Source organism: Poecilia latipinna, unplaced genomic scaffold (genome assembly GCF_001443285.1).
Source record: "Poecilia latipinna isolate Pla-1442-1.1 unplaced genomic scaffold, P_latipinna-1.0 Scaffold167, whole genome shotgun sequence".
NCBI classification, from domain to species: Eukaryota; Metazoa; Chordata; class Actinopteri; order Cyprinodontiformes; family Poeciliidae; genus Poecilia; species Poecilia latipinna.
In genome coordinates, this window is record NW_015112783.1 from 142061 (window position 1) to 156823 (window position 14763).

At 38.3% G+C, this 14763-nt stretch overlaps 1 protein-coding gene across 3 annotated transcripts in view; it reads left to right on the top strand.

The window, feature by feature from the left end:
• hdac4 (histone deacetylase 4) overlaps positions 1 to 14763 on the top strand; it is a 137806-nt gene that overhangs the window by 72154 nt on the left and 50889 nt on the right. For 2 of the 3 annotated variants that reach the window (XM_015029909.1, XM_015029910.1), the window contains 3 exons: positions 2357 to 2386; positions 2638 to 2756; positions 13521 to 13649. In XM_015029909.1, the coding sequence (XP_014885395.1) occupies positions 2357 to 2386; positions 2638 to 2756; positions 13521 to 13649 (278 nt within the window). The remainder of the gene's footprint in view (positions 1 to 2356; positions 2387 to 2637; positions 2757 to 13520; positions 13650 to 14763) is intronic. The other variant, XM_015029911.1, reaches the window with a different exon arrangement.

The window sequence follows — 14763 nt, forward strand, 5'->3', positions numbered from 1 at the left end:
AAGGGTGTCATGAAATTTGTTTAACTTTTTTCTTTCTGGACTCTGTTTTGGATTTGGATTATTATCTTTTCCAAAATAAATAAGTTATTTTATCTGAAAATCAGATAATCATACGGTTAATATAAGAACTTTCATGAGTTGGATATAAAAGGAATCAAAGTTTATTTGGACTAATCTATTTAGTGTTTTGTAAGTATTTGACATTATTTGACGTATTTTTGTAAAAAAAATGAACATCAGAATCCCTATTATAATTGCAATATAATGCAGATTGAGATGCATGACAGGATCCACTTTATACCTGCAGTTCTGCTTTTAGACAGCAGGTGTTTCTGCAGAGGAAATCTGACTATGCAAGATACATTAACAGAGGAAGTCAAGAGGAAGTGCTTTATTTGCTTTGCAACCTTAGCTACACAGATTCACCTGTTACGTGGCATTTTTGTTGTTTTTACTTTATGTAACCTTGGCAGCTCTTGGTGATAAATATACTTTTGGTCTATATTTTGCTGTCCAAATCCATCCATCCATCAAACTTTGGCTGTCCACTTGGTAACAACAGGGAGCATCCTGATCAGGCACTCAAACTGCCTCAGTTCACTCCTGAACGTTGGAGTTTTACTCTGTTCCTGGATGACAGAGCTACTCTCCATATTGCTAAGTTTGAACCTAGCAACTTTGGAGTAAATCTAATCTCAGCTTCTGATTGATGACTTTAAGAACCAAGCAGAACCATGTCATGTGCAAAAAACAAATGAGTCCCAAACCACGACCACACCATGAGGTCCTGTCTGTCACTGCAGACCGGATCGGGACGCTGAGGCAGTCTTGGCAGAATCCATGAGTTTATGTCAGGCGTTGGATAAACAGCCCTTTATAGCAAGCCAAGTACCCCAAATCCTGGAGCAGCCGCTGCAGTATATCCTGAGGCACCGAGGTGTTTTCCAGCTTTTCCTGCCTTTTCAAGGTTCGACAATCGACCAGAGCTGCTTTTCCAAAAGCCTAACAGTATCTTTACCTGAAAAAATGAGCTTGCTCTGGAAATCCAGCCAGCTGGCGAGCAACATGGTGTCTGGTTACAGAGAGCAACTTCTATGACGGAACATTATAAAGCAGATCAGCACAAAGTAGGGGACGAAAAATGCTATATTGCTTCAATATATCTATTTGTTTAGTTAAAATTATCCTCTAATCCACGAGTCAGTACTTTGTAGAATCGCCTTTTGCTGCAACTACTGAGGCAAGTCTTTTGGGATTTATCTATATCAAATGCTTGGCTAAAAACACTGAAAGTTTTGCCCATTTTTCTCTGTAAAGTAACTCAAAGCTCAGTCAGATTGGATGGAGAGTGTCTAGGAACATGAGTTTTCAACCTTTACCAAAGTTTCGAAGATGAATTTAGTACCGTAGAAAGGTACTGCCACCACCGTGTTTCACAGTGGATCACATTGATCACTCAAATTCCACCTTTCTGTTTGTTTTCTACAGAAGTAAAAGAGCACTGTTTCTTTTATAGCACAGAGGTTAACATAAAATACAGTATGTATGAAGCAGGTGATGGAAACTCTTTGTTGCCATGGTGCATTGTGGAGCAAAACAAGCAAAATTTGTCAAAATTTTACTTTTTGCATCAATAAAATACTAACAAAGGTAAAATCTACTGGTTTATTCTCATGTGTGATCCACCCATACAGGTTTGTGGTTCAGCTGTTAAAACTAGAGCATAAAGAATAATTTTATAGCAAAACACATTTCTCTGAAACTTCAAAGCCTTAAAAAATCTGTCATATCACGCACCTTCCTTTCATCAAAGAATTCAGTCCGAGTCATCATGTGTCTCATTTGAGTGTCAAAAAAAAAGTCCCTCATTGGGGAGAAATATCAAACGTAAAATCTGTTGATGGCATAGAGGCAGAGATAAAAGTCTCTCATCTTCATGGCTTTTGGAACACAGTAAGCAGTGTGGTGTTCCAAACCCCCGTAGTGTAGGCGCCTGTCAGCGCCGTGCTTTTGTGTGTACATCAAATTGCCAGCATCATCGTTAGTCTCCGAGTTTAAATGACAGAGAAAATGTCTAGGCTTTTTCTGTGTGCCGGTTGGCGGTGATTGACAGCCGGCTCTGTCTGAGGTGAATGTTTGAAGTGGGCAGTTAGAAAAAAAAAAAAAAAAAACAGTGGTGTCTCTTTTGCACTTTAAAGACGCTTTAATAAGTCAAAGATTTTGCCCATGCAGGAGATTTGAGTGGTTTTGCATCATTAGTTTAATAGAGTTCTCTGTGTTTTTCACCCTGATGTGACTCTCCTCATTTTCTGGTATGTCCTCTCTTCATCTCCCGTCCTCCACCTGTCTCATACAGCCGAGTCAGGAAACCGAAGCTTCACTTAAGGTGAATTAGTCCCTCTTTCTTTCTTCATTGTCTCTTTTTCTTTTCCACCTCCCTTAGCTGCTCACAGTCTCCTGTGTCTTTAAAAATCCTGACCTTGAAAAAGAAGATAGAAGCTGTCTTTTTCACTTCCTTAAGTGTGTAGGCGTGTGTGCATGAACTAGGTGCAATGGTTATTGTAGTTCTAAAAAAAAGTAGCAATATTGCGTAATATGCTGTGGGTTATAAGACTTTTTTATTTGTATTTGTTGCAGGAAAACTCAGCATAGCTCTTTGGACCAGAGCTCACCCCCTCAAGCGGCGTTGTCGGCGTACACGCATCCAGTGCTGGGAGCGTTCGACTCAAAGGACGACTTTCCTCTGAGGAAAACAGGTAAAGAAACAAGACATTTTTTACTCATACAAGAAGAAAATTGGCTTTCAAGGACCAAAAGTCTGAATTTAGAAGAGGAGGATTAATGAGGACGGCTGAAATGTTCTTAACTGGAGATATGAAAAATGTATTTAATGGCCTCTTTTGAACCATTTTAATGTAAATGAAGGCTGAGGGAAGATAACAGTGCCCCTCTGGATCGGATAAGTAGAAACTCTGACACCACTGAAAGTGTTTTAGAAGAACTGATGCAAAAAATAAAAAAAATAAATGGTTTCGTCCACCACCCACAAACCTTATTAGCAAGAGATATTTTTGATGATACAAGACATGTTTCTTTGACTTTTCCACTCCTAGTCAGGTTAGAACTTCAAACTGATGTGACAGCCCAATAAGTTAATACATAATTATGTAGTGCAATACAAATTATACATTGTATTCCAATTTTTTATTTATTTATTTATTTTTTCAAATAAATAGCTGAATAAAGTGTGCCATGTATTGATGTCCAACTCCCTTCTGCTGCAGTTAAAGCTTCAAGTCCTCTTGGGTTTCAATCTACCAGCTTTGTGCATCTAGACATGGAGATATTTTTGCCCATTCTTCTTTGCAAAATTTTTCAAGTTCAGTCAGATTGGATGGAGAATGTCTGTGAACATCAGTTACCACAGATTTTGAAATGTATTTAGGTCTGGACTTTGACTGGGCCATCCAACACATTATGTTTTAAACATGGCGCTGTAGCTGTGGCCGTATGTTTAGGGACATTGTCCTGCTGGAAAGTGAACCTCCACTCCATCTATACCACACTCTACTTGCCGTTTACTGATTAGGTGTCTGCTGAAGGCAGTTGGATTTTATAGAGGTTTATAGTGTAAGCTTGGAATAAAATGTCAATATTGTTTAAATTTGTGGTTGCAGTGTAAGAAAATTTTAAACATTTCAAGGCGTATGAAAACTTTTATGAGGTAACACTTATTCATGATCACTGTTCTGTTAAACAAAATGGTTCCTGATCGCCCTGGTGCCCTAACAGACGTGAGAAAACGATCATTCTTGCTATTTGGACTCATCGGCTCGGTCCATCTGCTCGCACCAAGGCCGGCCAAGCTGCGATGACTCAGTTAGCGTCAGCAGCTGCTTCGGCTGTACAGCTGTCTGTTTTCACCACTGGAAGCCAAACCCTGCGCACGCCGCGCTGAGGCCCACCTGCTGAGATCTGCAGAGAGAAAACTCAGAGTTTGGACTTTTAGGAATTTTTCCTCTGAGATTTGTTCATAACACACATGGTATCATTCTTCCTGGACGAAGAAGGAGGTCTGATACGTACAAGTGCTCTTGGAAGACGTTTGCTGCTGATCTGTGCGTCAGTCAGTTTACAGCCAGCTGTTGAGGAACTACTGTGTAAATAGTTAGCAGACTGTGATCGTCTAAGGCTGGCCTTCAGAGATATGAATCATGTTGAAGAGGAAGTGAGTGACAGCACTCGACACATCAGTGCTCTCCTCGCGTCATTCATGACGCTTTTTCCCCCAAAGTTGGTCTTTTATCTATGCAAACTCTAAATGCGCATTGAATGCTCTGCGTCTGTGCAGTGAGATGATGCGTACGGTTTATTACAGCAGGGCTTTGTCATAACGGCGCTCGGCGCACAGAGGACCACTTTGAACGCTGTGACAGGAAGTCTGCAAGGCCTTCATTACAGAGGCATGCTTGTCATGCTGACCTTCCCTCTGCTGCTTATACTTTACATTATTACACACAGACATTATCATTCCACACTTATAAAATGAGCACTAAGATCATTGAAGACTTTAATGTTCTTTAATGTTCACCAGTTGATTCAGCAGCAGAATAGCTTCACATTTTTTCATTTATTATTCCACCTCTGCTCTGGTTTTAAGCCTAAACAATCCCAGGTTTGTTAAATCGACCCTATTTATCCTTCTTACTGATACAGTCACAGTCTAGCAGTGCTAAACCTAGAATGTTTTTTATATTCTGTTTAGTGTGATCAAACTTTAAAACTACTTATTCAAGAGTTCAGAGTTAACGAGCTGAACTTATTCAACTCTTGAATAAGTTTAAGTAAGAATAAGTTTAACACAGCTGTCAATTTTCTGATAAGTTTTTGTTCTAACAAATTCATTCAGGTCAGATTGGTTGGGGAAGTTGCAAAAAATCCCAACACAACTCCAGTCTTAGATCATGCAAGTTTCAGTTATCAGGTTAAATGCTACAGCTCATCACAGGATGAACAGAAAATGACTGATTTAGAATTGCGTGCTAGGAAAAGTTAAGTTATATGACAGCAAAGTTTAAGTTTGCAAAATTAAGTCTGGATAAACAGGACTTCTGAAACAGTGTTGCTGATACAGACAAGACCAACATTGAGATGTCTGACCATAATGCAGCATGATATTATGAAGTCTTACCGGTAAATATAGTGGTTATGATATCAGTGGTGATAAATCAACGTTTTCTTCACTCTCCTCTCTCTCATGTACGTTCAGCTGACCATCTGATATTCAGCATCTTGGAAACTGTAATCCACCAGGTGAATATCCTGATAAAAAACTGTCTTTTGCAATGTTAGTATAGATGACACGATAGATCTAGAGAAAATGAAGTACACCATGTCAACACCAACATCTTGAACCGAATGTTAAGCACGGTAGTGGAGTTGTGATCATGTGGGCTTTCTTTGCAGCCACAGAACGAGTGCATCTTGCTGTTATTGAATGGACTCTGAGTTCCATAGAGCAAAATAATCTGAGGCCATGTGTTTGACAGCGGAAGCTCAGTCTAAACTGGGTTTGGAGAAGAACATTGAACCCAACATTTGTAGCAGCAAATCTACAACTGGATGACTAAATAAGTGAAGAATCCGTATGGTGCTGCGGCCCAGTGTTTAGGTGTCTGTATCTTTGTTTATGAGTGTCTGACTGGACCCAAGCTGATTCACACATGTAAAGCTTTACATGAGTGGCTGTGCCTCAGGGGAAAGAACAAGTTGTCTTCTAATAACAGGGTTTGGAGTTCAGTTTACACACCCTCCATATGTTTTTGTGGCTTTGAACAAATACAGTGAAATCCAACTTAGTGGCCAAACTCCAAATTGCTTCTTTCTGTGAATGGGTGGTTGAGAGTCACACTTATTGGACTTTGTTTTGCTGAAAGATTTGACTGGATATATATATATATATATATATATATATAAAAAACATTTGGTATGTGATGCATTCACTGCAATAATTTTTCACATTCAACTTTGTCTCAAAGTGGAACCACATGCAGCTTTTCATGCTGAAAGTTCAAATTAAAGTTTATGTTCTGTTGAGGAGGATTTAAAACCCTGGAATTAGGTCTAAAACAAAGCAAAAAAACAAAGCATTTATTGTGTTTTGGCACTTTATACCAAATTAAACTCTAATTTTGTGCAATGAGGATGTGAAACCATTATTTTTAGCTTTTTGCTCCATAAAAGAAGCAACGTGCTATTTATTACAACAGTGAAGTGCTGAAAAAAAAAATCTTAAAATGCTTGCAAATGCTAGATTTGGGGAAGTCTTAACCCTGCAATCTAAATCTGTTGCCGGCTCTGGGTGTGAACTTCATGGTGTACTGTTGCAAATTCCCCTTAAGGCTGCAGTAACACAAAGAAACACATGGGAAAATAATGAGAACCTTTGATTCAGCGCAAAATCCAGGAAGTATCGTTCTGTCCTGTGGAGCGTAAACAAAAAAACTGCATGTGAACTGTGGCTGTCTTTCATCACTGTCCTGCAGATGTCTCAACGATGCCGAGTGACTAATGTCAGTGGCTCAACGGTGTCACAATAAAGGAACAATAATTTAGTGGTGGACGAAACAGGCCTGAAATTAAATTTTATTGAGACTTCATGTGCAGACCACAGGAGACGGTACCTCAAGCTGTGGATTTGATGTACCGTCTTTTGCAGCTTTAAGTAGATGATGAGTAGAGCTAAATACAAGACAATCCTGGAAGAAAACCTGTTGGAAACGACAAAAGGTTTGAGACTTGACCCTAAAGATAAAGGCAGAGAAAAAAATAGAAGTTTAGAATAAAACAAATTCATATGTCAAAATCTAAATCCACTGGAGAATCTAAGACTTGAAAATCCTCTATCTGGTCTGAATGAGCTTAAGATGTACTTCAAAGAAGAATGGACAACCATGTCTGTGTCTAAATACACAAAGCTGGTAGTGAAATCTCTGTCTGCATCAAAATGTGGTTCCACTACATATTGACCCAACAAATGCATGGCACACTTTTCCCATTTTTAATTGTAAAGTTTTTTTTTTCTTTTCACTTCCCAATTAAGCATCATGTTCATCACATAAAACCCAGATTAATAACATAAGTTCATATTTGAGGTAAATCTAAACAAGTTTAAGAGATAAAATACTTTTGTAAAGTTCTTTAAATAATCAGTTGTTTTCACTGTTGTTTGAATTAATTTAGGACATGATATAATAAGACATTATCTGTATTATTAGAGTCTGATTTTGACCTTACGTCATCTCCAGTAGGGGGGTCGTTAGCTGTAAGCCGTCTCCTCTTGGGACAGATGATTACTTTTTCTTATATTTAATCCTGAAACTCGTGTTTTACAGTAATCTCTTTAACTTTTATGTTTCGAACACAACGTCCAGATAAGACCACGTGCATTTCTTCCAGCTTCTGCGCCCCGGATCCACTTATCTAATGTATCTCGCATGTACAATGTTTCTCGGAAGCTCTGCTGATGAGCTGGAGCAAATGAGCCTATTGATTCCCATACAGTAAATCTCCTTCCTTCCCATTTATTGGCAGAGCGGCACGACTTTCCCCATCACGCCTCCAAGGAGCTCGGGGCTCCCTCCTGTCAAACAGATGAGCAGCTGATCAATATGTTTTCTATCAAAAGCAGTTTCCTCATCAACTCCCTGTTGAAACATTCAGTAGCACTCAGTCATTTAATCTAAACGTCATATCCTCTTAATGGATTTATCAAAGTGTAAGGATAGAATCTTTTTGAGCCTTTAATTAAAAAAAAAAAAAAAAAAGTAAAGTTTAGCTCTTTCTAGGCTTTTCTTACTTTGTCCCAGCAAAAGGACCACAGAGGAAGAGGACATAAAGTTTAAAAATTCTACTTATTCTGGGTCATAAAAGTTGCAAAGTGGGACAGTGACCTTTGCTGTAATGAAGCGCAACACCCGCCCTTGCCAACGGCTGCTCACAATGTGCCCATAAAGGCTTAACAATGAAGGCGAGAGGAACTAATTCCAGAATAAAAGAGAGAAGTGGGAATTTTGAGGAAGTGAGAGAAAGGAGGGCATAGAAGGAGGTGAAGAGGTGGAGGAGAGAGAGGGGGATCTGCAGCGAAATGCCAGCATCAGCAGTAAAACCAGTCTGGGCTCTCTGCAGCGAACATGTTTGCACGTGTGCAAACTGTCGCGCTTCTGCCCAGTCGGCATTAACACCCTTCAAAGTCACTCTGTCCTGAGGCGAACGCCCCACAGTGACCAGTGCCCTCCAATCCCACGCTGCCATGTCTGTCTCCTTCGCTCTCCTTCCATCGTTCTCCTGGTTTCAGCTCATAACTTGTTTCTCCTTCCACTCCATCATTTTTTTTAACCCATAAATGTTTATTTTTATAACTCTAAGTTGTTTAGTAAAAAAAAAAAAAAAACCCATCATGAGACATTTCACTTTTTAATATTAGGTGTAAGAATATTTGTGTTAAAATATAATAAATGTGCTCAGACTGAATCCATTAATCAGATTAATTGTGTTTAATCAATTATTAAAATACTCATCAACTAATTTAGTAATCATTGACTGGAGTATTTCGACTCAAAAGAAACTATTTGTCAAGAAAACATATTCAGAACAGTAATTATGCCAAAACTTTACAAAAAAATATTTTCACTTTTATTTAAGATAAAAACAACCTTTGATTTAGCCAAAACTCCTCAAGTTGCATGGTTTTAGTTTCACTTGGTTTATGTTTGTTTGTTTTAAAAATGAATTGATTTATTTGCTTATTTGCATCATGGCATGCATTCCTAATATAAGTAGGCTTCAGTGCTTAAATAAAAAATGTGTAGAATGTGCCATTTTTTAAAATATTATTAATAGTCAGGATAATTGATAACTTAAGCAATTACTAAAATATTCATTAGTTGCAGCCATAAAATATGCAAACAGATTTTCAAACAAACAGCAAAGTCACTAATATACAAGTTTTTTATGCTTAAAAGTTGAACAAAATGCAGAAAAACCTTTTCTTCATAAGACCTTTCCTTATCAAGACATTAAGTCACTACCAGATGTGGCTATGCAGCTGTTTTTGATCAGCTGATTACTGATCTGCAAATGTGGCCACCTGAACGAAAGCAAACATTTTGGCAGTTTACTGATCTGGCGCGCTAAAGTGTGTGTCAATAAAATGCCAACCAGGATTTTAGTAATGTTTGAGCAGCTTCTGTGGCTGCCCATCAATCTGGAAATGTTTAAAAGTCCATTTCCAGACTATTTGGAGTCAGTCTGTTAGGCGAGATAAAGATTATTCTAAAAGGGAAAATGTGAAGCTGTTGCAAATCTTTCCTGGATGAAGTTTTAGCCAGTTCACCTGGAGGTCAGAAAATTCAAGCTCATGGAAGTCTGACTGGATAAGCAGTCTCACTTTTTTTGGAGCGGTTGTCAGTAAAACGCCTCTTCTCTCTGAAATGAAGGTGACAGCGCAGACTTGGGGTTGTAAAGTTGCATCAGGACGAACCACAAGGCTTCTCAAACAATTTCCTTTGCACCACGGTGCCTCTAATTCACAGCAGGACAATGAGCTAAAATACAGATGTGAATCCACAAGAAAAAGGCTGCAAAAGAAAAGCATTATTGCATTGGAGAGTAGCCTAATAAATAAATGATGTCACCTTTAAGAACTTCCATAAAGATAAAGCTGTGTTTTGAAAAGTTGAGGAAAATCTCCTCTAACAGTTGGACAGTAACAGCTCTCACACGGATGCCGCCCTGGGTAATCCCCTTCCTCTGCTGCTCCCAGAATATATTGGGAACACAAGGAGATTTTATAGGTCTTAAATTAATAAAAGGTGTTCATGGCAAAAATATGTTAAAAAGACATTTTTTATTTGAAATATAAAAAAGGTTTTATAAAAATCTATCTCATTTCAGGAAGTAGCTCTTGGGAACTGGACTTCAACACTCAGTTCAGCTTTTCAGTTTATTTTTATTCTTAACTAGAGATGATATAATATAGTTTAGACTCCTTATTAATAAATCTCCAGTAAATAACCTTAATCTTTACTGCCAAATAAGTGATCAGATTAGATACAAACTTCAGTGTCGTTAACCAGCCAGTCAACCCCAGTCAGCCATCTTTACTCACCTCATTTTGTGACTTAGGAAAAGAAAAAAATTTAAACTCGTGGCAACAACATAACTCGTTGGAATTACTTAATTACAACAAGTCGTGGCCACAAGTTTTATTTATTTTTTACTCCCATGTCAGACAGGCTCTGTAATGTTGAGATGTTCTATAGGATTTGTTTATACTGTATGTACAGTTCATGTCAACTTGACTGACTGATATACAATTCTTCTTCTGCCCTTAAACAAATCCTCCAGACATGATTTTCAAGAGACTGGGGGACGGAAGATTGTGTGCATCCATTTTAACTTTTTTTTGTAAGTCCATTTTATAGCAAAAATAAAGTTTAATAAAAGTTGTAACTTTGACTACCACTACTTGAAAAAGGTGTAGCAAAATCAGTAACTTTAGGCTGCAACAATAAAAAAAAAAAATGTTGCAGCCTCCTTGAAGGAATGACTTTGGGCCAGATGGACAGAAAGTATTTAAAATTTTCCGAGCATTGATGTCACCCCATAAGGCTGGCGCCCTGGGCAACAAGCCATATTCTCCGTATCCAAAGCCGCCACTTCAGGTCAGAAGATGCTTTCTTCCAAGCTCATAAAGTCGGTTGTAGAGGTTTATAAATTCAGAGTCTACTGTTTTCTCACATGCTGACTTTTAATGTTGACTTAAATAAACGTTGACACAATGATATTTATCGAAGGTTTTATTAATCTAATTTAAGACCCTGATGAGAAACAGATGTTTTTTTAATGATGTGATATTTAGGATCGGAGAGAAAGTATACAAAATTATGCCAGTACAGTTATGAAATCCACTTTATAAAACATGTGTTGTTGATCAAATAATTGAAAACATCTGTGTTGCACAACAGCCAAAAAAACATCTTAAAGAAAGTCAGTACATGTTGTGCCTGCTTTATACTGCAGGTTGTAAAACATATATTTTCATATGCTGTAGGTTTTATTTGCTTCTAATAAAGTAAATAAAAAAAAGAGTTTAATTTATTTTTTCTAATTAGTAATAATCTCCATAGTCTGATTCTGTCAGTAATAAAATATCTGACGTGATCTTCAGTGTGGACCTATAATTTTCTCCTGGTCTCCCACAGTCGGACCCGATGCTGCTAATGCATAGCGTTTTACCTCGACTGACCTCGTCCCTGCTGACAAAGACACCAGAGGAGTGCACTCCACTTATCACGAAGCCCTTTTATTAAATAATAATTGAGTCTCACAAGTTCAGCTGCATTGTTCCCCGAAAACGAACTGTGTATTTGTAAAAGCACTTGGACATGATAGGTTCACAATAGGTTTTCTCATCCCCTCTTATGTGAAGGTATAATGAGAGCTTTGCACTTCTTTGAAGTACATAAAAACTTTGGTGCTTCTCTTCGATTTTAATGACCCAGAATAAATCTCGCAATGCTGAATAAATCACTACTGTACACAAAGAATCAATTGCTTCCACTTGGTTGTACCAAAATGCCCCACCTCCTGCTCTGAGGCTAATGAACGTAGCAGAGTCTGCTTCATACAGGGTCATGGGACGAGCATTGGGTCAGCCGTGGGTCAGCCCTCCAGCTTTAACTGACTGAGGGGAACCCCGTGGAGGAGGGGAGGGAACTGCTAGTGTTTGCCATTGTCTGGCAGAGAGACACCAAAGCAAAGTTTGTCCCAAAAAGGCCTTGCCCTGTCCATGACACGACTCCCAGAGTTTACCCTTTGCTTACCTCTCCTGCCCTCTGTGTGCATCTTGCGCCTGCCGCAAAGAATCTCCAACAAGATCCACCATCTGCAGTTTTAAACCGAGAAATCTGGACCTCAGCCTCCCTATTTCTTATTTGTACAAACCCTAGTTTTTTTCAAAGTAATTGGAAGTGTCTGGAAACTAGCAGTGTTCATTAGTAAAGCATGAAGGTGGCATCATTAAGCACCGGGTCAAGAAAGCTGCCAGTTGGCTGCTTCCTCTATTGTTGCTGAGCCTCCCACTGTCACATGAAGATGGTTAACCTCTGCTTCTGAATCTGTTGGCCGGCTCATACTCGATGGCCTATAGGGACAAGCTCATTAGCACCAATAGCTGCTAACAAACAGGATCCCATTTATGCAACCCTGCAATCTACAATACATCTGAGTAGCAGACCAACAAGTTCAGAGAGGTTGCAGTTTTTTAACACTTTTGTGGGGCGTTCACAACACAGAATGAGAGCCTGAGATGGAAATGAATCCACCTCAGACGCGTTTGTACTCCTTTTTGACAGTCTGTAGGTTTTTCTAACATATTTGTATGTTTGGTGTTTGATTTTGACTGATTTGAGATGATTAAAACTCGTCATAAAACATTTCACCCCTCAGCATTTGCATGGTTGAGGAGCCACAACTGCCTGCAAATATCTAAAATCCGTAAATAATTAAAACTCATTCTAAGACACCTAAGCTGCCTACTGTTATAGTTGTAACCCCAAATACGCATTAACCGTTTTAGTATTGATGTAGAAGCTTTCCATTGTACACAGTCTTAACTACGCTTTTGAGGGATAGAGCCAATCAGTCTCAAGGGACATAAAAGCTGCTGATGGATTGGCAGTTTCAGTCAGAAAGGATTGGACCTACATATTTCAGCTTCCCAAGCTGCATTTCTTTCAATATTTGTACATTGAGGTCTGCGCAGTGGCACAGTTGGTTGTACTGTTGCCTTGCAGCAAGAAGGTCCTGGGTTTGAATCCCAGCCTGGGGGTCTTTATGAATTGATTTTGCATGATCTCAACGCTCAGCTTTCCTCGACCTTAAGAGAACATGGCTCCATGACTTCTGTTAAGTTTAAACTGAGTAAAGAAGAATAATTTTGTAACAATGTCTTTTGGACAGAGGATACCAAATGAAATAAGTTTGACCATGAAGCAGTTGGTATCGGTGTAACTCATGAACCAGTTGACTTACATGTAAGTGTTTGGGGGTGACAGTTAAAAAGCTTAGCAGAAATAAGTGCTTGCAAAGCAACATTGTAAAGAAAGTGGGGCAGTCATAAAGTCAGACAGAATATAATTACTTCAAGTTATTGCTTATAAATGTGGTTCTCCAATCTAGAGAATAATGGGAGATAATTGGTATTTACATTTTGTAGAATAAATATTGATGCTTTATTTGTGTCATTTGTACAGTTGTGGTTGAATACAATCTTAAAGCCTACTACAGACTATATATTTTGAATAATATTCTAACCCTAAAGTTTAAAAATGTATAAACTTTAGTTTCACTTCTGCTGTGCCACTTCTTCCAGTTAGCTTGAACTACAGTGAAGTTTTGAGTTTTTCTACGATGTTACTTCAGTTTTAAAATGTTTTTCCTCATTTGTGTCCCATCAGCATCTGAGCCCAACCTGAAGCGCCGTTCATGGCTGAAGCAGAAAGTGACGGAGCGTCGAAGCAGCCCTCTGCTCCGCAGGAAAGACGGGCCGATCACTACTGCCAAGAAGAGATCGCTCGACATAGCTGGTGAGACACAGCACAGTGCAAGAAACAGGCTTAAGTATTTCTCTAAAAACAACTAATGTGCTTCACATTTATGTTGATTTTTCACAAAAATTAATTTCTTTATTAATTTCTTTTTTTACAAAGCAATTTCCTTTCATGTTGACTTGACTGAACATTATTTCAAAAGAGCACAGCCTTCAAATAATGACGTATTTGTATTATTTTGTAAGTATTACACATATGAGCTTCTACTGTTACATTGAGAAAACTTTCAGCACTAATGCTCTAATTTGAAACGGTTCTAACTTTTAGAGGAACCTCAAAGCTCACTTAAATTGCAGGTCTCATCTCCCAAATTTGCATTTCTTTTTATTCTTTATAACCTTAGAAGAAGATTTTGACATCTTTTGAACAATTCATGCTCTGGTTTTGATTCAAAATGAACAAAATTTCACATAAAAATAGCTGAACAGCTAGAATAGGGCATTCCATAGTGAAGAGAAGATAGGCCTGCTGATAAACTGCGACATAATCGCTTCCTGTGGTTAAGATAGAGAGGAAGAGAATTACAGACACAGTAATTCACTATACCATGAGGATTTATGGGGAGAGAGGCAGTAATACTGCTGTCAGGACACATGAACGGGTTGAGCTGTACGTCTGTGAGCCTCGACAATAACGAGCCTCCTGAATGAGCATCATACAGCTCAGAGGGGTTGGTATGTTTTGTGTCCTTTAGGGAACTTTAGACTATGGGAGATGTGATGGGCATTTCATAGGTAGGAACAGAGAAAACTGCTGTAATTTCAATGGATGCCAGTGTTGCTTTGGTTAGTTGACATGGCAAATACTGTTAGGTTTTATGTATTCTCACACGTCCTCATGTTTCTACCAAAACAGGCAACACAAAGTTTTGGCTCATTTCCAAGAAACAAACAACTGAACAAAATGGAAAAAAATATGGTTTTAATGCTAGTTGAGGGAAAAAATCACAACCCACACATCACCATGCTGTATCAAAGTAGGTTTTTTAGACTTTCCAACATAATTTTTCATTTTATATATATATATATATATATATATATATATATATATATATATATATATATATATATATATATATATATATATATAT